Raw genomic sequence first — 22,460 nt, forward strand, 5'->3', positions numbered from 1 at the left:
AGTACAGATCCTCTGAAATTATCACACCAAGGAATTTGTAGTTGCTGATCCCCTGATGAGAACTGGCTCAAGAATGTCCAGTTTCCTGCTCCCGAACTCACTCATCAGCTCTTTGGTCGTGCCGACATTGAGCAAAAAGTTGTTCTGGCTGTGCGAAGATGCCCATTTTTATAAATATTGTTGAAAATATATTGGATAAATGCATAAATGTTTATAAGAAGAACCGCCTAAGCCCCTGTGTGATTTTGCCACTATACCACTGCTTAACTGAATGATTTTTTTCCTAACAAAGCAGTTTCATTAAACTGTCCTGCCATATTAAATATTAAAATTAAAATATAGAGTAATAGAATCTCTGGGTTTTGGCCAAACATTGTGCAGCTTTGCTCGTGTTGAGTTGTCCGATCTTGGCGATTTACTTGCAGGCATTTATTTCGCTCTTTTATAACTAGATTGTATTTTTTTACGGGCGATTATGCGCAGCGATGAGAAGTATTCAGACTGTACATTTCCCGTTCTGCCTGGCCAGGGTTGGTTGATTGGTGGTCTGGAGCTGACATTTTGTAGTAGTATGTTTTGCCTTTCGCATTCATGGAGGAAGAAGAGTTGCTGTGATGTGGACCCTTGTGCAGCTTTATATTGAGCTGTGAGTCAGGCTCTTTATTCAAATTCGTGATTTAAAAAAATGATACAACATATTTGTAAACAATGATACAATAACTTTATGGAAGTCTATTGTAAAATACACTCTCATTAGTTGTCAAAATGTTTCATTTTAGTATTTATACCAAAACACAAGACACTCGAAAATATTATTGGCAAAATTAGTGGGTCTGCCCTCACCCCATCCTCCCGCCACCCCACCAGGGATAGGGTTCCTCTTGTCCTCACCTACCACCTCATCTGTCTCTGCACCCAGCACATAATTCTCTGTAAAATAAAACAACCTGGGGATCTCCCATAAACTGCCACTAACCTCATAGTTTCATTGCCCTGCACCTCAAATTTCTACCTCCTACCAAAGATCCACAAGCCTGCCTCCTATCCAGGTAGGTCCATTGGTTCAGCTTCTTTCTGCCCCACTGAACTTATATCTGCATACCCTGACTCAGTTTTATCCCCCCCCGGTTGAGTCCTTTCGTACCTACATCCGTGACACTTCACACACTCTGGATCTTTTCAATGATTTCATGTTCCCTGGCCCCAATCATCTTATTTTCACTGTGGATGTCCAGTCCTTATACACCTCCATTCCTCACCAGGAAGGCCTCAAAGCTCCCCCTCTCTTTCTGGACACCAGACCAAACCAGTTCCCCTCCACCACCTCTCTCCTCCATCTGGCAGAACTTGTCCTCACTCTAAATAATTTCTCCTTTGGCTTCTCCCACTTCCTTCAAACAAAAGGTGTAGCCATGGGCACTTGCATGGATCCCAGCTATGCCTGCCTGTTTGTCGGCTACGCAGAACAGTCTATGTTCCAAGCCTACTCTGGTATCACTCCCTAACTTCTCCTACGCTACATCGATGATTGCATTGGTACTGTTTCCTGCACCCAGGCAGAGCTTGTTGACTTCATCAATTTTTCCCCCAACTTCCACCCTACCCTCAAATTTACTTGGTCCATTTCCCCTTTCTCGATCTCTCTGAACGTATCCCTGGAGACCTCTTATCTACTGATGTCTATTAGAAGCCCATGGACTTTCACAGTGACCTGAACTATACCTCTTCCCACCCTTTTACTTGTAAAAACTCCATTCCCTTCTCTCCATTCCTCTGTCTCCATCACATCTGCTCCCAGGATGAGGTTTTTCATTCCAGAACTAAGGAGATGTCCTCCTCCTTCAAAGAAAGTGGCTTCCCTTCCTCCACCACCAACGCTGCCCTCAACCACATCTCTTCCATTTTGCACCTCTGCCCTCACCCCATCCTCCCGCCACCCCACCAGGGACAGAATTCCTCTTGTCTTCACCTACCGCCCCACCAGGCTCTGAGTCCGGCACATAATTCTCCAGAATTTCTGCCATCTCCAACAGGATCCCACCAACAAGCACATTTTTTCCTTCCCCATTCCCCCCCCCCCCACTTACTGCTTTGTGCAGGGATCACTCACTACGTGACTCCCTCGTCCATTCATCCTTCCCCAACCGATCTCCCTCCTGGCACCTATCCTTGCAAGTGAACAAGTTCTACACCTGCCCCTACACCTCCTCCCTCACTACCATTCACGGTCCAAACAGTCCTTCCAGGAGAGGCAACACCTCACCTCTGAGTCTGTTGAGATCATCTACTGTGTCCAGTGCTCCTGGTGTGGCCTCCTGTATATCGGTGAGAACCAATGCAGACTGGGAGACCGCTTCGCTGAGCACCGATGCTCCCTTTGCCAGAAAGAGCAGGATTTCCAGTGGCCACCTATTTTAATTCCACTTCCCATTCCCATTCCGACGTGTCAGTCCACGGCCTACTGTTATGATGAGTCCACATTCAAGTTGTCTGGTAGCCTCCAACCTGATGCAATGAACATCAGCAATTCCCACTTCCCCCACCCTTCACCATTCCCCATTCCCATTTCCCACTCACCTTGTGTCCTTACCTGCCTTTCACCTCCCTCTGATGCTTCTCCCCTTTTTCTTACGTCTATGGCCTTCTACCTTCTCCTATCAGATTCCCTATTCTCCAGCTCTGTATGTCTTTCACCAATCAGATTCCCAGCTCTGTACTTCATCCCTCCCCCTTCAGGTTTCACCAATCACCTTGTGCTTCTCTCTCTCCCCTCCTCCCCCAGCTTTTAAATCTACCCCTCAGCTTTTTTTTTCTTCAGTCCTGCCGAAGGGTCTTGACCCAAAATGTCAGCTGCACTCTTTTCCATAGAAGCTGCCCGGCCTCCTGAGTTCCTCCAGCACTCTGTGTGTGTTGCTCTCTGAAGTGGGTCGGGCTGGTTTTTTGCAGATCGTTTGAGCAAGACTGTAAGTGGCGGTGAGCTTCCATTAAATATTCCAATGTTTCCCTGGGATTCCTGTGCGATGTTACTTTACATTAAGTTATGCAATATGTAAGATATGTAAAAGCAATAAACTGCTCTTTAACATTACTGATTTCCTCCTTTGCTATCTAAAAGGCAAGGAATTCTGCTCAAGTATTCTTCTGAAATTGGAGTTAAATGAGCCAAGGGAGAGGTTCAGTCACAATCTGACATCCCCTTGCCTAAAATCCCACTGGCATAACTTGCATCAAAGGTCTTTGGAAGGCAGTGAAGAGCAGCATGGCCAGTGCTGGCAGTTATGATCAAATCAGCCCAATCAATTGGAGCTCAACTATTGCATCTGAAAAATATTATTCATAGCAGCTAGCCTCAGGTGTGGTCAATGGGTTTGAGATCCGACAGTGCACTTAGTAACAGGGCATTGTTGGGTCTGACAATTGCCATTAAAGTTTAGACCTGGATCAGGACCAGGACGTTGGAGTGGGAGATTAGAACTGTTTCTTGTATTATTTTTCAAATGTATCTTCTTATTGATCGTCTCTTTTTGCTTTTTTTCAGTTTAACAACGTAGCAAAATCTGTCAGTTGCTTCCAACACCTTGTGCAAGCTAATGTGCGAAATAAGAAGGTCCTCAAAGATGCTGTTAATCAAATACAAGCAAAGGGAATCACTGATTATAAGAAAGGGTTTACGTTTGCCTTTGAACAGTTGTTGAATGTAAGTACCCTGACTTTCATATGTGGAGATTAAATCTGTAGTTAAACTGAGAGTTATTATGCAAATTCATTGTTACAACAATGGAATTAATGCAGATGATTCTAGTGATCTTAAAGATTAAAGAAACTGAGCAAATAAAGATGTAACATCTATTGTGCGATCAATGACCAGCACAGGGGCAATTCAATTACTTTCCATTCTGAAATATGTGGCAATTGAAAATAAATTAACAAAGGATAAGGTGAGCTGCTGTACGAGCAGATTATTCTCAGTTCTCAGCATCCTAACACCCAATCATAAGGCAGCTCAGAAGGCCTATTCTTCATTCATTCAATCATTCCACTCTCAGGCTGTTTACCCATGGCTTCACTTGAACGATACCATTGAATCTGTTTCCACCATTCTTTCAGAACATGCTGTGCAAAGGAATATTCATCATATCACTCCAGTTCTTGCCCTCCCTGTCCCACCTGATATATCTGATTTTGAACATACTTTTAGATGTCCTTCTAACCTCTGATCAAAGGAGGATTGCTTCTTCACCTTTTTTTAAAAAAATTAACACCCATGATAGAAATATAAAAAACCTACAGCACAATACAGGACTTTCGGTCCACAAAGTTGTGCCAAACATGTCCCTTTCTTAAAATTACTAGGTTTACCCATAGCCCTCTATTTTTCTAAGCTCCGTGTACCTTTCCAAAAGTCTCTTAAAAGACTCTATCATATCTGCCTCCACCACCATTGCCGGAAACCCATTCCACACATTCATCACTCTCTGAGTAAAAAACTTACCCCTGACATCTCCTCCATACCTGCTTCCAAGCACTTTAAACTTGGGTCCTCTTGTGGCAACTTTTTCAGCCCTGGGAAAAAGCCTCTGACTATCCACACGATTAATGCCTCTCATCATCTTATACACCTCTATCAGGTCACCTCTCATCCTCTGTAGCTCCAAGGAGAAAAGGCCGAGTTCACTCAACCTGTTTTCTTAAGGCATGCTCCCCAATCCAGGCAAGATCCTTGTAAATCTCCTCTGCACCCTTTCTATGGCTTCCATATCCTTCCTATAGTGAGGCGACCAGAAATGAGTGCAGTACTCCAAGTGGGGTCTGACCAGGGTCCTATATAGCTGCAACATTACCTCTCGGCTCCTAAATTCAATACCACGATTGATGAAGGCCAACACACCATATGGCTTCTTAACCACAGAGTCAACCTGCACAGCTACTTTGAGTGTCCTATGGATTTGGACCCCAAGATCCCTCTGGTCCTTCACATTGCCAAAAGTCTTACCATTAATACTATATTCTGCCATCATATTTGACTTACCAAAATGAACCACTTTACACTTATCTAGGTCGAACTCCATCTGCCACTTCTGCGCCTAGTTTTGCATCCTATCAATGTCCTGCTGTAACCTCTAACAGCCCTCCACACTATCCACAACACCCCCAACCTTTGTGTCATCAGCAAACTCACTAACCCATCCCTCTACTTCCTCATCCAGGTCATTTATAAAAATCACGAAGAGTAGGGGTCCCAGAACAGATTCCTGAGGCACACCACTCCATGCAGAATATGACCTGTGTACAACCACTCTTTGCCTTCTGTGGGCAAGCCAATTCTAGATCCACAAAGCAATGTCCCCTTGGATCCCATGCCTCCTTACTTTCTCAATAAGACATGCATGGGGTACCTTATCAAATGCCTTGCTGAAATCCATATACACTACATCTACTGCTCTTCCTTCATCAATGTGTTTAGTCACATCCTCAAAAAAAATTCAGTCAGGCTCATAAGGCATAACCTGCCTTTGACAAAGCATACTGCCTATTCCTGATCATATTATGCCTCTCCAAATGTTCATGAAACCTGCCTCTCAGGATCTTCTCCATCAACTTACCAACCACTGAAGTAAGACTCAATGGTCTATAAATTCCTGGGTTATCTCTACTCCCTTTCTTGAATAATGGAACAACATCCGCAAACCTCCAATTCTCTGGAACCTCTCCCATCCCCATTGATGATGCAAAAATTATTGCCAGAGGCTCAGCAATCTCCTCCCTTACCTTTCACAATGGCGACTTATCCAATGGCTACATTTCTCTAGGAGTTTGAGGAGCCAATGTATGACACCAAAGACGTGCAAATGTGCTGTGGGGAACCTTCTGGCTGCTTGTATTACCAGCTGGTATGAGGGCTCCAAAGCACAGGATTGCAAAAGGCTGCAGAGGACTGCACACACCTCAGCTGGCTCCATCATGGGCACAAGCCCCTCCGCCATTGAGGACATCTTCAAAAAGCAGCACCTCAAGAAGGTGGTGCCTCAGGAAGATGACATCCGTCGTTACGGACCATCCAGGACATGCCCTTTTCTCATTGTTACCATCAGGGAGGAGGCACTCGAGCCTGAAGCCTCACACTTCACTTTTAGCAACAACTTTATTTTCCCCTTCCATCATCAGAGTTTTGAACGGTCCATGAACACTCCCTCAATATTCCTCTTTTGCACCATTCATCTATTTTATATTGTAATTTAATTTTTGTGTCTTGCACTGCTGGCACAGAATTCATGACAAATGTTAGGGATAATGCCCACAGAAGGCAAAGAGTGGTTGTACACAGGTCATATTCTGCATGGAGGTTGGTGACCAGTGGGATACCTCAGGAATCTGTTCTGGGACCCCTACTCTTCGCGATTTTTATAAATGACCTGGATGAGGAAGTGGAGTGATGGGTTAGTAAGTTTGCTGATGACACAAAGGTTGGAGGTGTTGTGGATAGTGTGGAGGGCTGTTAGAGGTTACAGCAGGACATTGATATTGTATGCCTTTTGAGATCCTGCCAATATCAGTGTTATTATAGATGGTGGCTGAGCTGTGGCCACCCACATGGTCATGAGTGTACAGAGACTCTTTACCTTTATGACAATCAAAAAGTCAAATTGTCATTTATTTCCATCCTTTAATGACCCATTACAATAAAGAGGAAATGAGGTTCTTCAAATATTTAAAAAAACTCGTGTTTTTTTGTATTGCATCAACACTAATTTTAAAACAATACTTGTACAAATGAAGGAATTCTACTTTTGTGACTTCCAATGGGTATATGAAAGTGCATTGTGTGACCAGGCTGCATTTAAGCAATGGTGTAAAACAAAACCTTTTGACTTAGATGCCACAACTTGTAAGTGTACTGTTCGTAATAAAGGAATTGTCAGGCAAAGATCAGTTTGGGATAGACTGGTATTGGATCCTTATCTATATATGGGGTTAGGAGCTTGTTCTGATTACAACACAGCCCAAAATGTATATTTTTCCAGTTCATTTAATGGATAGGAAAGTCTGGCCATCCAATTCAGATGCATGTATTGGTACAGCAAATCATTGTTTTATATCTTTTGAGGGGGGAGTAGGCATCATGACACCTATGATTGCTTTTATTCACCTAGCTGTTTATTGTCAAATGAATCAGTTGAGCAGGTTATTGTCTTTGCCTTGTCTGCTGTGATATCAGTGACAGCCTTTTGGAAGACTGCACGATGGAATATGATATGTGAAGATGGCTGGAACACAATAATGAGATTTTTCTATTTGATTCCCAACTTTATAGCAAATTACTTGGGTATTGGAGGGGGAAAAATTTGTTCCAGGCCATTTGAACCAAGGCCTTACCAACAGGAATGGTGCTGAACATTAAACATGAAAGGAATATCTAGATTAAAGCTCCAACTTTGTAATGGAATCCCACAGGTTTAAAAAAAAATGATTCTAGTTCAAGCTGTATGAAATGTATACCACTTTTTTATTATATCATATCTAAGGCATGTCGTGTGACTGAAATTGAATAGACATTCTCCGCTGTTTCTTTGTAGTTTAATGTGTCCCGAGCGAATTGCAACAAGATCATCATGTTATTTACAGATGGTGGAGAAGAACGAGCCCAAGAAATTTTTACAACATATAACCAGGACAAAAAAGTAAGTCCTCGTAAAGCCTATTAGTTTTGATACAAAGATACTCTGATACTATTAATAGAAATGATCTTGCTGGTATTGCCAGGACTGTAACTTTCCAAATTTATACCAAATGAGTTTGGTTCGATAAGGAGTATTTTATAATCCAATAGGGGGCATATTTTGTCTTGTTTGTACAAATTGGTTTAATCCAGACAAAGGGTTTTCTATTGCTTCTGTCTCAATCTGGGTATTTAGAATAGCTTCAAGAAATAACAAATGCTCCATGTAATTGTCAGTTTATTTCCTAGTGATGGGCAAGTTACTTTAAAGGGAAGCTTAAAACAATAACTGTAATCCCATTAACTTGTAAGGTTTATATTATAGTTACTTAAGTTATTTCAAAAATATCCTTATTCAATTAGAATGCTTGTCAGTCAAATAATATTAGTTTTGAAACACTATCAAACAAAACAAGACATTACCCAATGCACTTGATGTGGATTGAGCAAAGATCTAGCCAGCTTTTCAGTCGGTACATTCAAATAAAGGGCACAAACTTCCTATAATAATGTCTAGGTTTTGTGAAAAACAGATCACTTTTATTAGATAATGAGGTTGTGGGTGTGCATATGCAGCTAAATGTGGAATTCAAGAAGATGCTCTCCTCCTCCAGAGCTTTTGCTCTAACAAGTTCTTAGTCAGAGACACATGGATTGGCATAAGATTGCTGTGGATACCTACATTAATAAAAATTAAACAATTGAATTTGTATTTCCTTCTGATTTTCATTATTGGTGAATTTAATTTTCTTTTTCCTCCACTTTAATTTCTGTACTTTTGACCTGATGTTGTAGTTCCTAGTTTAGACACCGCGTGGTTCTTTGGTCTGATGAGATACAGATGTTCTCCCTGGTCACACTAGTCCAGGTATTGTTGCAGAGGGTGCCACACCGGACGGGCTCACTTTACACAGCAAATTCCTGTGCAAAGGCCTGCAGAGGCTGTACAGGCAAGAGCAAGGGCAAAAAACACTGCAGTTTGTTCTCGGCTGACTACAACACTGTTACTTGTTTTCTTTGTTGGATTCTTGGATTTGACTTGTATTTCAAGCACACCGAACTGCTTCATTGTGTCAGATCCTCTTTTATTTAAACAATCAGCAAGTGAAAACAGTGTGTGGCAAGATATTACATTAAACACATCTCAATATTTAATTTCCAGCAGCCTGGATTCCAGTCCAGACAAAGCATCTAACCTGGATAATGCTGCTTGCACATTGTTTTAGCTGGAGGTTTGATTGACAGACTGCTGATTGATGTACTATCAGGCAGGGAAGATGCCCTTCTCGTTTTGAGACATCATGTTCAATTAAATTCCACAGGGTGCATGCAGGTCATCCGGTCACTTAGAGTATTAGAAATAGCTCAGACAAGGTACAGTGTGTGGGGCTGGTTCATTAAAGTGATTATATGCTGTGGTCCTTCACCAGCTGCAACTTGGTCCTGCATCTCGTCAGCTATAAAAACAGTTTTGGAGCACTTATTCTTTTCCCATGGAACAAGACCAACCCTATACTTACTTTCTGCCGGTTTTGCTGCTGGCATTTAGAGCAGTAGTGAAGTTTCTGCATCTCTGTCTGTCCACAGAGTCACACTCAGAAGCATTTAGAGCAGTAGTGAAGTTCCTCCATCTCTGTCTGTCCACAGAGTCACACTCAGAAGGAGGATTCTTCAGTTCTTCTTCCATTACAATCTTGTTTTACCAGTCGGAGTTGTTGGCCCTGAGCTGAACCTCCAAACCAGGAGGGCCGGCGGACCACTCTTAGTCTGGCATCTACCCTTTAACCTGTTTGGCATGGGTGACCCTACCAAGAGCCAAAGCACAAGGCCCTGACTCCAGCCAACATAGCTCTCTGGGTCATTGAGGCACGCAAGCCTTCAAACCCTACGACAAGGTCGTGGTCCTCTTGAAGGGGCCAAGCCTATAGACAGCTATTATTCTGCTTGCTAATTTTAAGGGGGAGGTGCTTCTCCTGCAACAAGCAAGCCCTATGAATACCCGTTGCCAGACTCCTTTTCAAAAGAAGAAAGGAAACAGCTATCTTTCTATGTTAATGGCGTAAAACTACTAATTCACTTATGAGATTGTTGGGAAACTATTATTGAAAGACAAGGTTCTCGATGCCTCTGTTTATTTGTGTGAATGTTATCTTGGCCCTGAACAGCTCAAGACTAGAAATAAGTTAATGAGAATAATCTGCACCTTGAATGCAAACAAAAATGGGGCACTTTCCCAGACTTAAGAACATTGCATTCACAATGGCCATGGGATTTTGGCACAAAACTACTGTGCCATACCAATGACTATTGGGACCACCTGGTAAAGGAAGCCATTGAAATAAAACTGGAGGTAAAAAATTTTAACATAGATGGAGGTCTCGCTCCAAGAACTGGAATTTTATTATAAACAAGGTAGGAGAGAGGAAATCTGATTGGATGAGGACTAACCAATCAAGAGGGATATACTATGTGGTATAAATACCAGTGGACTAGACGTGCCCAGGCATCATCCCTGATGAAGATGGCCGAGTTTGTCATTGAAACTTTGGTTATAATTGATACTTGTACCTGGAAGCCTGAGAAGAGTTTATACACCCAAATATCCAAAATTTTATCCCTATTTCTACTCATTACTGTCTGACCTACTGAACAATTGAAATGTAGAGTGCGAGAACAGCCCCCTCACTGCATAATGTTGTGTCAAACCATTAATTCAAAATCTGTCTTTGTCAACAAGAAGGCAAGGGGGGAGGGGGCGGGATTTAAAGTTGTGGGGGTGTAGGGGCGAGGAGGTCAGTTTGGTTAGTTGTCGCTGCCCCAATCTGCAGGCCATAAAATTTAAAGTAAGAGGATTCTTCAGAACATGATGCGGAGTAATTAAATATCTATTGACACTAATCCTATCAGCCTGTACAGTGTCATAATCTCTCTATTCTCTGCATATTCATATACCTATCTATGAGACTCTTAATTGTATTGCATTGGTTTCCATCACATTCTTTCAGGAAATTTTTAAATGTTGTGCATGCCTCTCCCATTTGTTTAAGGTGATGTCACATCTTTGTGGGTTCCATGATCCAGGATGTTTCCTTCCGCATAACTGTGTGTTGGTAGCTTGGGGATGGACAGTGCTTCCTGCTGTGGAAGTTACTTAGTCGACTAACAGCAACGCTTTCTTGAAATTGGATGAGATAAAATAGAGTAACCATTTGGACAAATTACCCTCCATTGTTTCTTAGTTTGCTTAATATCAGGACAAATATTCCACTTGTTCTTCACAGGAATAATTAATTAAAAATTGCATACTACTGTAAATAAAGTGCCAATGAACTTGAGCAGCAAGCAGTGGAAAAAGTACTTTGCACTGTTGAAAACCCATGCTATGAATACTCGAATGAATATTATTTGTCTTTTGATCAATCAGCTAATCATTTAATTTGAAACTGTCAAGCAGCCATTCTGATTTGATGCATCTATCCTTCAGAGTGTTAGCAAAATGTGAGGTAGAATTAAATGTCTGTATCTAAAGTGAGCAGACTTTTACTGCAAGCTGCCATTCTGTGATGATTTATCTCTTCCCAGACGTGATTATATTTGTTGTGCTTGTATATTTGTGTGAGTGGATTTATGACCTTTCTAACAGTGAACATGAACTTGAAAACCAGGTAATCTGAAGTTGTTTTCCAGTAACTAAATATTTCAGAGAATCTTTCTGTGGTTGTTGCATTTAATGACTAAAAATTAGCTGTAGTCTTTGATGTTAAGTAAGAGAAAAAAACAACAAATAAAACCACATGGCCAATTTTACTTTGAGTGCGAGCCAGATCTCTATTTGTAATGGTATTATTTCACTGCTTGCCAGCTTGAACAAGCCCTTCATGTGGTGCTCATGTTCCCATGAGCTTATCAGGATGAACCTGTGCACACCTGCCAAATGCACAATAGAGTCTAAGATATGTTTTCTGGATTATTATTTAGCAGGAATATTCAGGCATATTCGGTTGGGAGGACTTCTTGCACCTCCTTCTGTAAGTTGTGAGAAGTCCTGCAGTTCTCCCTCTAGACCTGCCACTCCATTAGTTGATTAAGAAAAGTTGCTCAAGTGTCGATCTTCTGATTTGTCAGAATGTTCATCCAAGATTTCCAGCAATAAAGAGAATTAAGATCATTGATGAGCCTTTTCAACGTTATGTACACATCAGAGATCAATTTAAAAATTGTTAGTGCTAAGCAAAATGCAGACCCACCCAGATGTCACATTGCTGAGCCTAGAAATCTGAAGGAAAAACAGAAAATGCTAGATATTCTCAGCAGGAGAAGCAGCATTCAGGAATGAGAAACGGGGTTTAATGCACCACGTAAGTGGCCTTCTCTTGGAACTCATTCATCTTTAATGAAAGGTATCAATGATATAAATAGACACAAGTGCAACTTGGAGATGTCTAGAACCTACAGGTGTATGGAAATCCCACTCTCACCATTAATCAGCTTCATTAGCCTTTGTTCTTGCATCATCCTCCTTTGCATGAAGCATTCTGCAAGCTTTAGTTACATTAAAGCTGCCGTGTGAATGCTGTATTCATGTTTCTTTTGAATATACTTTTTGTAGTCTGTGCTTTCCTCTATTTAGTTTTTAACAATATCTCTTCCCTGTAAGGCAATTCCTCTTTTAAAATGGGCTGTGATCTTTATTTTATTCCTTTCCTCTGGGAAGATTCACTGAGGCACTTCCAGATTGCCTATCCTTTGCTTTGTGTACCTTTGGTAAACAAGCTACCACAGAAGATAAATATTTGTTAATCGTGGTGCGTTAGTTCAGATAATTTCAGTCAGATCTTTTGAAAAGTGCCCCAGTAAGAGAGCGCTGCAAACTAAACCACTCTAAGAATAACTAACATCTTGGGGAGAGTGAGTTGCCTTTGTAATGTCTGAGCTTTGCTGTTAAATGGTGGTGCAGGGAAAAATGATGCATCATTGGGCACAGGATGATGCACAGTTTGACATATTACCATTTTCAAAGTCAACATCTGAGACTTCCGTCTTTTTAATCTTGGCCTGTGTTACTGAACCTTGCCTTTCTGTGCCTCACCGTTGTCTCCCATCCTTGTGCTTTGATTTCAAAACCTTGTCTTATCAACAAGCAGGCATGGAAACTGGTTCCATTACTGACTGTCCTCAACATGTGCAAACACCTCAAACTTTTGTTCCTGTAACAGCCAGCTATCTTTCTATTGCCATATTTATACATGACCATACCCTCTCCCCTCATCTTGCCCATTTTCCCATTCACATCCTACTACAATTCAAACACTTGGACCTCACACAATGAAATACTTTTTGTGATTCAGTTGCCATGTGACCTTTTGTGCAAATGGAAAACCTTTGGTAACTTTGACACTAGCTTTATTCGTAATGTGGATCTTGGGCTTCTCTGCCTTTGCCAAAATGTAACTGCTTGATCCTATTACCCAGGACAACCCAAAAGCAGTGTCTTGGCAGGCTTCAAAGGGTTTTGCCCGTGATATGAATGAGCTGATTGCACAAATGTTAGCAGTGGCTCAGTATTTAGTGCTTTTGCTTCTAAGTCAGAGTTTTGAATGTTAGCAACACACACACACGCTGGAGGAACTCAGCAGGTCGGGCAGCATCCGTGGAAATGAACAGTCAACGTTTCGGGCCGAGACCCTTCGTCAGGACTGAAGAGTGAGGGGGACAGGGGCCCTATAAAGAAGGTGGGGGAGGGTGGAAAGGAGAAGGCTGGTAAGTGCCAGGTGAAAAACCAGTAAAGGGAAAGATCAAGGGGGGGGGAGGGGATAGGCAGGAGAGGTGAAGAAGGAATGTAAAGGGAAAGCACTATGGGTAGTAGAAGGAAGCAGAACAATGAGCGAGGTGATAGACAGCTGGAGGAGGAGGCAGAGTGAAACTGGGATGGGGAGGGAATTACTGGAAGTTGGAGAATTCAATGTTCATGCCAAGGGGCTAGAGACTACCCAGACGGTATATGAGGTGTTGCTCCTCTAACCTGAGTTTGGCCTCATCATGGCAGTGGAGGAGGCCATGCTCTAAGCTGAGTTTGGCCTCATCCCCCTCCCTCTTCAGTCCTGACGAAGGGTCTCGGCCCGAAACGTTGACTGTTCGTTTCCACGGATGCTGCCCGACCTGCTGAGTTCCTCCAGCGTGTTGTACGTGTTGCTTTGACCCCAGCATCTGCAGTGTACTTTGTGTTTTTGAATATTCTGACTGCCACTTCTCTGCATCACTGCAGGAGGGCTGCCCCGTTTGAGGTGCCATTTCAGAAGAGGCACGGGATGAGATAAGATGTACCATAACTGACACCATCCCCAAAGAAAAGCAATTCAATTGTGTTTGACGCCTTTGCCAGTATCTGTTTCTGAATCACAGTCTAGTGATTTGTTTTGTGCAAATTGGCTGCCAAGATTCCTGAATGGCAAGAGGAATTGCATTTCCGAATGACTTCATTGGTTATAAAGCATCTTGAGATGTTTTGAAAACAATATGTAAGAATACATATAAATACAATTCTTCCTTCTGGTTTTCTATGGTTTAAACCACTGGGATATTTCTGATGCATCTGTAAATTTTATGTCAATTTTCTCTCCTTGATTTGAGTTGAATCGGCTATCAAATGGGTGAAGCATCATCTTCTGTTAGGGAAACTCTCAAAATGCTTCAAAGCCATTCATGTAGAAGTCAAGTTCTGCTGAAGAAAAGGAAGCAAGAGGATAAAAATAATCCAAACAGGATAACTTTTTTAGTTAATGATTTCCATTTGAATTTTGCAATGTATTTGCAGTGTTTATCAACATCTCCATTATGTCTGTATTAAGTGAATCTGAAGCTTAACCTAAAGCTTATTTAAAATTGAATAGATATTGATCAAGGAATAAATAATAAAAAGTACATAAAACCTTTCATTAATTTTATAATTCTCGATCTTTACTACAAAGGTCTGTTCTGTGTATAAATAGAATGTGTAATGTATTGGTTTTCCCAATCACTGAATCAATCTCCTTTCCTGCTTTAGGTGCGTGTATTCACCTTTTCAGTTGGCCAGCATAATTATGATAAAGGACCATTACAGTGGATGGCCTGTACTAATAAAGGTACTTGAAACTAACTTTTAATCAATTATGTAATAAGAGGACTGTGATCTATTTTTTTCATGTTACACCAGAAAGTTTCTGAATCCAGTTTAACATCTTTTCCTTTTACATTTTAGGCTACTTTTTTGAAATTCCCAGCATTGGAGCAATACGTATTAACACACAGGTAGTAATATTAAAATATAATTTATCGGGTTGAGCTTGCTAATTTTCCAAGTGTGCTCAAGTCAGAAACAGTACCAAAAATCTCAGCAGTTCAGGCAGCAAATCCAGTGATCTTTTTCGAATCGTTATCTTTTGTTTCCTTCTCTGCAGATACCGCCTGATTTGTTGAGTGACTCCAGAATTTGGTGTTTTATGCCAAATGTCTTATTTTATGCTGTAGACTTTTAACAAGTGGGAGAAGAATAGGATGATGAATAATTTGTTGATAATTGGAAAATTAAATTATTTGAGGTGCAAATCTCAAATAGCTTCCACTTTGCATTAAGATATTAAACTGTACTTAAAAACCGAACAGAGCCAGAAGTTTTCTTGTATTTTATCACCATAGATCTGTCTCTATTCGACTCCTTCTGTCCTTGATAATTAGAAATTACCACATTACATAAGGCAATGAAGAATGTACTGAAGCTCAGTGAATGGAACATGTTGAACTTTGACCCTTGAACTGAGTTTCAGTCCAGTTAGATTGCTGGAAGAATGCTGACTTGCAAATGTGTCCAAAGGCAGTATTTGGTAAATCTAACCTAAATCCTGAGTACCCAGACCATTTAGTTCAGTAATGCACAATTTTTAGCATTTATGACCATTACCATTAGAAGATTAGCTGAGGAAATTATTCTTGTTCTTCTAAAACCAGTATCTTTAGGAGCCTTCCTTGGTAATACTCCTCAGCTCTTTCTCCACTACACTGACAACTGCATTGGTACTGCTTCATGCCCCCATGCTCAGCTCGTCAGTTTTATTAACTTTGCTTCTAACTTCCACGTTGCCCTTAAATTCACTTGGTCCACCTCCCTTCCCTGTCTCTGTGTGTCTATCTGTCTGCAAACTGTCAACAGCCTTCTCTTGTAAACCTACTGACTCCCACGGTTATCTTGACTATACCTCTTCCCACCCATCTCCTGTAGAAATGCTATTTCCTTTCCTCAGTTTCTTCACATCTGTTCTCAGGACCTGATTTACTGTTCCAGGACACCAGAGATGTCCTCCTCCTCTAAAAACCAGGGTTTCCCTCATCCACATCGCCTCCATTTCCCAAACATGTGCACTCACCCCATTTTCCCACCTCCTCAACAGTGACAGAGTTCACCTTGTCCTTACCTACCACACTGTCAGCCACCGCATCTGACACATTATCTTCTGCAACTTCTGCCATCTCCATCGGGATCCTACCACTAAACATATCCTCCCCTTGGTGTCATCTATTGTATCTGATGCTCCCGAACTGCTTCTTTGAGCACCACTGCACCACGTGCCACAAGCGGGACCTCCCGATGGTTAAACATTTTCATTCTGGTTCCCATTCCCATTCCGACGTGTGGGTCCATGGCCTCCTCTTGTGCCAAGATGAGACCCCCAGAGTGGAGGAGCAATACCTCGTATTCCGTTGCTTCAGCATCTTGTGTGTGCTGTTCTGGATCTTTAGGAGTAGATGAAAAAACTTACATTTCAGTTACTTTTAGACCGAGGGGTACTAATAACATTGTTCTATACATTTCGCTATTTCTGACCAATCATATTTAATAGGTACACATGGGGGTAGGGGAAATATGCACTATGTGTTTAATATCCAAATGTTACTTAAAATGTTATGATGTTATTGACTTATAAGTGACTTATAACTGACTTATCACTATATTCATTCGAGGAAAATATGCACCATGTGTTTAATATTAAATTCGTTAGATAAACCCTTTTTAGAAACAAAATTGAGTGTATTAGCCACTTATAAGTGACTTATAGTTGACTTATCACCTGTAAGTGTGAGGTTATCCACTTTGGGAGTAAGAACAGGAAGGCAGATTATTATCTGAACGGTGTAGAGTTCGGTAAGGGAGAAATATGAAGAGATCTAGGAGTCCTTGTTCATCAGTCACTGAAGGTGAATGAGCAAGTGCAGCAGGCAGTGAAGAAGGCTAATGGAATGTTGACCTTTATTACAAAGGGAATTGAGTACAAGAGCAAGGAAATCCTGTTGCATTTGTACAGGGCCCTGGTGAGACCACACCTGGAGTATTGTGTACAGTTTTGGTCTCCAGGGTTAAGGAAGGACATCCTGGCTGTCAAGGAAGTGCAGCGTAGAGTCACGAGGTTAATTCCTGGGATGTCTGGACTGTCTTACGCAGAGAGGTTAGAGAGACTGGGCTTGTACATGCTGGAGTTAAGGAGATTGAGAGGGGATCTGATTGCAACATATAAGATTATTAAGGGATTGGACAAGATAGAGGCAGGAAATATGTTCCAGATGCTGGGAGAGTCCAGTACCAGAGGGCATGGTTTGAGAATAAGGGGTAGGTCATTTAGGACAGAGTTAAGGAAAAACTTCTTCTCCCAGAGAGTTGTGGGGGTCTGGAATGCACTGCCTCGGAAGGCAGTGGAGGCCAATTCTCTGGATGCTTTCAAGAAGGAGCTAGATAGGTATCTTATGGATAGGGGAATCAAGAGATATGGGGACAAGGCAGGAACCGGGTATTGATAGTAGATGATCAGCCATGATCTCAGAATGGTGGTGCAGGCTCGAAGGGCCGAATGGTCTACTTCTGCACCTATTGTCTATAAAATACTATATTTTAATAGAGGAATGAAGCATGTTTTCAGCATTTACTCCCTGAGGTCTACTTATTGCTCCACCTAGTTGGAGACCTTTTAGAAGTGGAGAGTCAGATTGTCTGATCATTGACATCCAGAGAAACTGAATCCAGAAAGTGAATTCAGACAGGGAGCTGAGCTTGGCATAATCTGACTTGGTGTATCGAGCAGGGGTTCCCAACCTGTGGGTCCGTGGGACCCCTTGGTTAATGGCAGGGGACCATGGCATAGTAAAGGCTGAAAACCCCTGGTATAGAGGGCCACCTGTCCTGAAGCAGAAGGCTTGGTTAGGAATTACCACAGACAAACAAGACAAAGGAGCGGGCAGAAGAATGGGGTTGACAGGGAAAATGGATCTGCCATTATGAAATGGCAGAGCAGGCTTGATGGGCTGAATGGCCTCATTCTGCTCCTGTGTCTTATGATCTTACTTTATTTAAGATGCCGATGAAAATATTGAGACTTCTGAACTAAGCCTGAAACTGCTGAGTTCTCTCAAGATTCCAAACATTGCCTGATCAAGCCGCAATTAAAATTGCTGCCTTCAAAGGAGCAGATTATTTTATACACGGCTACAGCTGACCAGCAGTGCAATAAACTGTGTAATGATCCTATTATTATAAATCCAGGAGGCATAGTAGTTAATATCAAAGAGATCTATGGGTTTTAAAACTCCAGAGACTGAGGTTGTGCAGGGTCTCAGCTAGACTCCATCTGCATTCAGTTTGCCTCAAGACTTTTATATATTGGCTTGGCTAAAAATGAAGCCTATTGGGTTACTGGCTCCAAAATCCTGGCTTTTAATCTGTGGAATGTAGAAGGCTGAAGGGTGATCCTCCCAAGGGACTGGATGGATTGATGTAAGGAAATGATTTCTTCCAGTGGGACAATGCAGAACAGGTTAGGATATTCTTGGGGCATTTGGCAAGCACCTTTTCCCACAATGAAAATCTGGGAAGTTTACCATCTGAAGTTGAAAGGTGCATGATAATCAATGCATTTTTCTTGCAGGGTCAGGTGTTTTGGTCTGACTCAGTCATAGTCTTATTGAATGGCAAAACTGGGTTGAAGGTCTGGGATCTGTTCCCTTCTGAGACAACAGTCTGACTGAATTGGGGGCCTGTAGAACTTATACATTGCTTTTAAATGGAACTAATCCGTTAAAAAACCTATGCTAGTTTCATAGACCAGTTGTTGGGAGTGTCCCCAAAGAATGTTCCGTGGTGAAGTTGTTGGATCGGAACTAGAGAATCTCTAATGCAAACTTAACAAGTAAACATTTTAGAAGATGCAACTAACTTGGGTTTATGCCCCTGTCAACTTTTCCATCTTCAGTGTTTCAGGAACCCTCTGAAGCTGCCTCTGTCTCTATTCCCTTTTTGGTTTGAGCAGCCCACTGGCTCTGTTAAATAAGCTTCCTCATTTGTAACAGAATTTTAACTTGCATATTTTGCCTTTAAGATCTCCAACAATAAATACTGTGCAGTTTCCCTACAACAAACTAATTTGGGCCTTAAGATGAATTAAGCTATGGTAGAGAAAACGCTTACACTGAGTACATTTTTCCTTTGAAAACTTAAAGCTGTACTGTCAGTAACATAACCTGGAAGCAAGAGTTATTTTCTGTGCTTAGAATAATTGAAAAAATAACATCTGTTTGTTCCTGATTATGTTATTCCATTCTCTTTTTTTATATAGGAATACTTGGACGTACTTGGGAGACCAATGGTTTTAGCTGGCACGAAAGAAAAACAAGTTCAGTGGACAAACGTATACCTGGATGCACTGGTATGATTGCACTTGACCCTAGAACAATCTCTTATTCGCGTTGCATGTCAAAGTAATCGCCCACATTTTGCAGAGGCAAAGACAGCAAATGCCTATTATTTGCTGTCATTTCACCAGGATACTGTCAGCAACATTGGAATTTATTCAAAAGTAAAGTTGATGTGGAATTCTCTGAGCTGTTGTCAGTGATTTGGCCTGTTTTCATAAGCTGAACTGTTTGCAGTTTCTCCACTGCAGTAAGGGAAATCAGCAGGATTGTCATAAATATGGTTGGGTTGAGTTGTTCTCCGATCATGGCAATTTACTTGCATACGTTTTTGTCACCGTACCAGGGGACAACGTTGGTTAATTGCTGTTAATTGAATTTGTGCCCCTCTTGATCTTCTTGGGCAGAGACAAGTGAGAGTTGGTCATTCCACTTGACAGCTAGCCAGTTGATGTTCGTAGATTCTTGTGGAGAATTTTTTCCCAGTTTGGCTGACATAATACTTGGGGCACAAATTAACAGCACTCTGATGATGTCACCCTGTATGGTGACGAAACATTTGCAAGTAAATTGCCAAGATCGGAGAACAGCTCGACCCAACCATTAACAACCTGAGCTACACATTTTCTGAATTATTGTCACAAATGTAACTGACATAAATTAACCTGAAAATAACCCTTTGTTTGAGCTGTGTTTTAGTATTGATATTAATGTTAGTTCACAAAAAGGTAAAAAGTAATTTTATGCATGTGTCACAGTTTTATATCATGCGTATTTCTTGACAGTGGGTATTTTGGAATGTTTCAATTATGATATTCTAACTTAAGTGTTCATATAATTGTAGTTGCATTATATATACAGTGTGTATATACTAAATGAGCATTAAGTTTGCTTTCTCTGGAAATTCTTTTGTGTTTAGCTGCTCAGCTGTTGATATCAATGTTGTCAGATCCTAGGGACACTTTGAATTGAGGTGGAAGTTCAGAAAATGAGAGGATTCTAAAATAGAGGTCATTCGATCTTGGTGTAAAACTTCAGTGCTGTCAAAAATGCTTGAAATTATTTTAAGAGCAGTTAAAAATAGCGAAGTGCATACACTGATGGAATAATACTGATCTTTGCAAGTTGCACCTTGTCTGTTCTTAAGATGAAGGCAGTTGATATGAAGGGGAGAGGAAAGGCTTGTAAGACACACAAAAAAAAAATCACTTGCTTGAAATAAATAACATGTGAAGATGGTGGACACTTGACAGCCCTATTATCTTGAGTCCTACATTACAAGACTTCTATTCATGTCAACGGAAGATGTCCCAGCAGCTAGAGTAGTCTGTCAATGGGAAGATCAAAAAAAAGCAACATTTTATCTTAATAGAAAGCAGAGTGAGAACAGGAGATGCACTGCAGATGTTGTAATCTGGAGCAACAGACATGTTGGAGGAACTCAGCAGGTCCAGAACAAAACCACTGCAGGAGTTGTCTCTTTACACTCCTCTCCGCTCCACCCCCACCTTACTCCTCCTCTGTTCTAATCTCCCCTCTGTAGCTAATAATCGCCTGTCGTAGCCTTCCAGCTCTATCACTGCTCATCTCTCCGACTTTGCACTACTTGCCTGTCATCCCGCACCCCTCCACAGTCCCCCAATCTCCTCAGAATTCTTTCTCACCACTCCTTCTCTTTCCTTTGTGCTTGCTGCCCATAGTACCTCTTTGCTCTGTCCCGATGCAGGGTTTTGACCTGCGATGTCAGCCATTTCTTTCCCTCCACAAATACTGCATTGCCGCAAATGAATTTGCATATTTCATGATTTTTAAAAACAACTTTTTTTTAAAGTCGCTCATAGCAGACTCTTTCAAAGATGCCTTTATGTCAAGAAAAGGAAAGTCCAAACTTTCAACTTGTAAAACTGGGACTACAAAGATTGAGGAGCATTAGAAGGTTGGCAGGATTAACATTGTAAATATGCATGACTCTACTGTCCTAGCTCTTTAGAAGTTATGGCATTGGTACAGAAGTGTACTGGTTTGTCAACGTGGACAAGTGTGGATGGTGGGGGGGGGGGTGTGGGGGGCTGTTTCTGACCTATGTGATGTTGTGGCTCTAAATCAAAACGGAGCTTGCATTCACTTAACATTTCGGCAGAGGAGAATAAAAGCCCAATGTGCTTATTCCTGTTGTATGTCCTTTTCTCTAATCTGAGCACCAAGGTTTTGCTTTGGTTTTGAGCATTGCTGATACATCCATTTGCAAGAATATATTAATATTCACATATCTATGTATGCAGACACTTTGTGATCCCATTGGAAATTTTCATGTTATGTCTTTTGTCTGCTTTACAAGTTTCTAGAAAAAGCTTAAAAGACTGAACTTGTGAATAGGTGATGCATTCAACCTAAATGCATGTGTACAGGATTAGATTTTTTTGAAAAAATGGGATCTTGGTTTGTATTCTGGATTTTTGAAGAGCATTGACACTTGGCAAGTATTGGGCAAGTTTCTGGCACTAAATTTGCCTCCTTAAGCTGTTTTCCTGTGACTACTCATGCAACTTTGTTGGTTGAAGGCATGCCACAGCAGCAAGGGACAGACAGATTTATCTATAACCACACTGCTACACAACACCTGTGACTGTGTTGGAGGTATTACAGACTTTAAGAATTTGTCTCAAAGCTATGGAAGCCTGACAAAGAAACAAAACCTTCTATGAGTCAAATCCAGAACTAAACAGTCTAAGGCTGATTTAATAATAAAACCTATCAAGAGATTAAGAAGCTCTGGCAGTCAGTTTCAAAGCTAGATTAGTTAATTTAAAAGAGAAAGCCAGTTAAAATCATGTGAATTGTGCATATTCCTGAGTAACTTGGAACTCGTGAAGTGCAAGAGGGTAGAACCAAAAATAACTATCTTTTCTTAAAAAAGAGCAGGAAGCAATTTAGTGTTATGTGGCTATATTATGGGCAATATGTCTATTGTGATCCAAGAGAACTCTGGTGTGAGTGCATTTTAATCATGGCTGTAAATCTCAGTCCAACT

General features: G+C 41.3%; 1 protein-coding gene across 5 annotated transcripts in view; it reads left to right on the top strand.

Moving 5' to 3' along the window:
• The window catches only part of LOC140738775 (voltage-dependent calcium channel subunit alpha-2/delta-1-like), a 715,977-nt gene that overhangs the window by 518,221 nt on the left and 175,296 nt on the right, over positions 1–22,460 (top strand). For all 5 annotated transcript variants that reach the window (XM_073066574.1, XM_073066575.1, XM_073066576.1 and 2 more), the window contains 5 exons: positions 3,539–3,697; positions 7,575–7,679; positions 14,763–14,841; positions 14,958–15,007; positions 19,354–19,443. In XM_073066574.1, the coding sequence (XP_072922675.1) occupies positions 3,539–3,697; positions 7,575–7,679; positions 14,763–14,841; positions 14,958–15,007; positions 19,354–19,443 (483 nt within the window). The remainder of the gene's footprint in view (positions 1–3,538; positions 3,698–7,574; positions 7,680–14,762; positions 14,842–14,957; positions 15,008–19,353; positions 19,444–22,460) is intronic.

This window comes from Hemitrygon akajei, chromosome 14, assembly GCF_048418815.1.
Source record: "Hemitrygon akajei chromosome 14, sHemAka1.3, whole genome shotgun sequence".
Classification (NCBI taxonomy): domain Eukaryota; kingdom Metazoa; phylum Chordata; class Chondrichthyes; order Myliobatiformes; family Dasyatidae; genus Hemitrygon; species Hemitrygon akajei.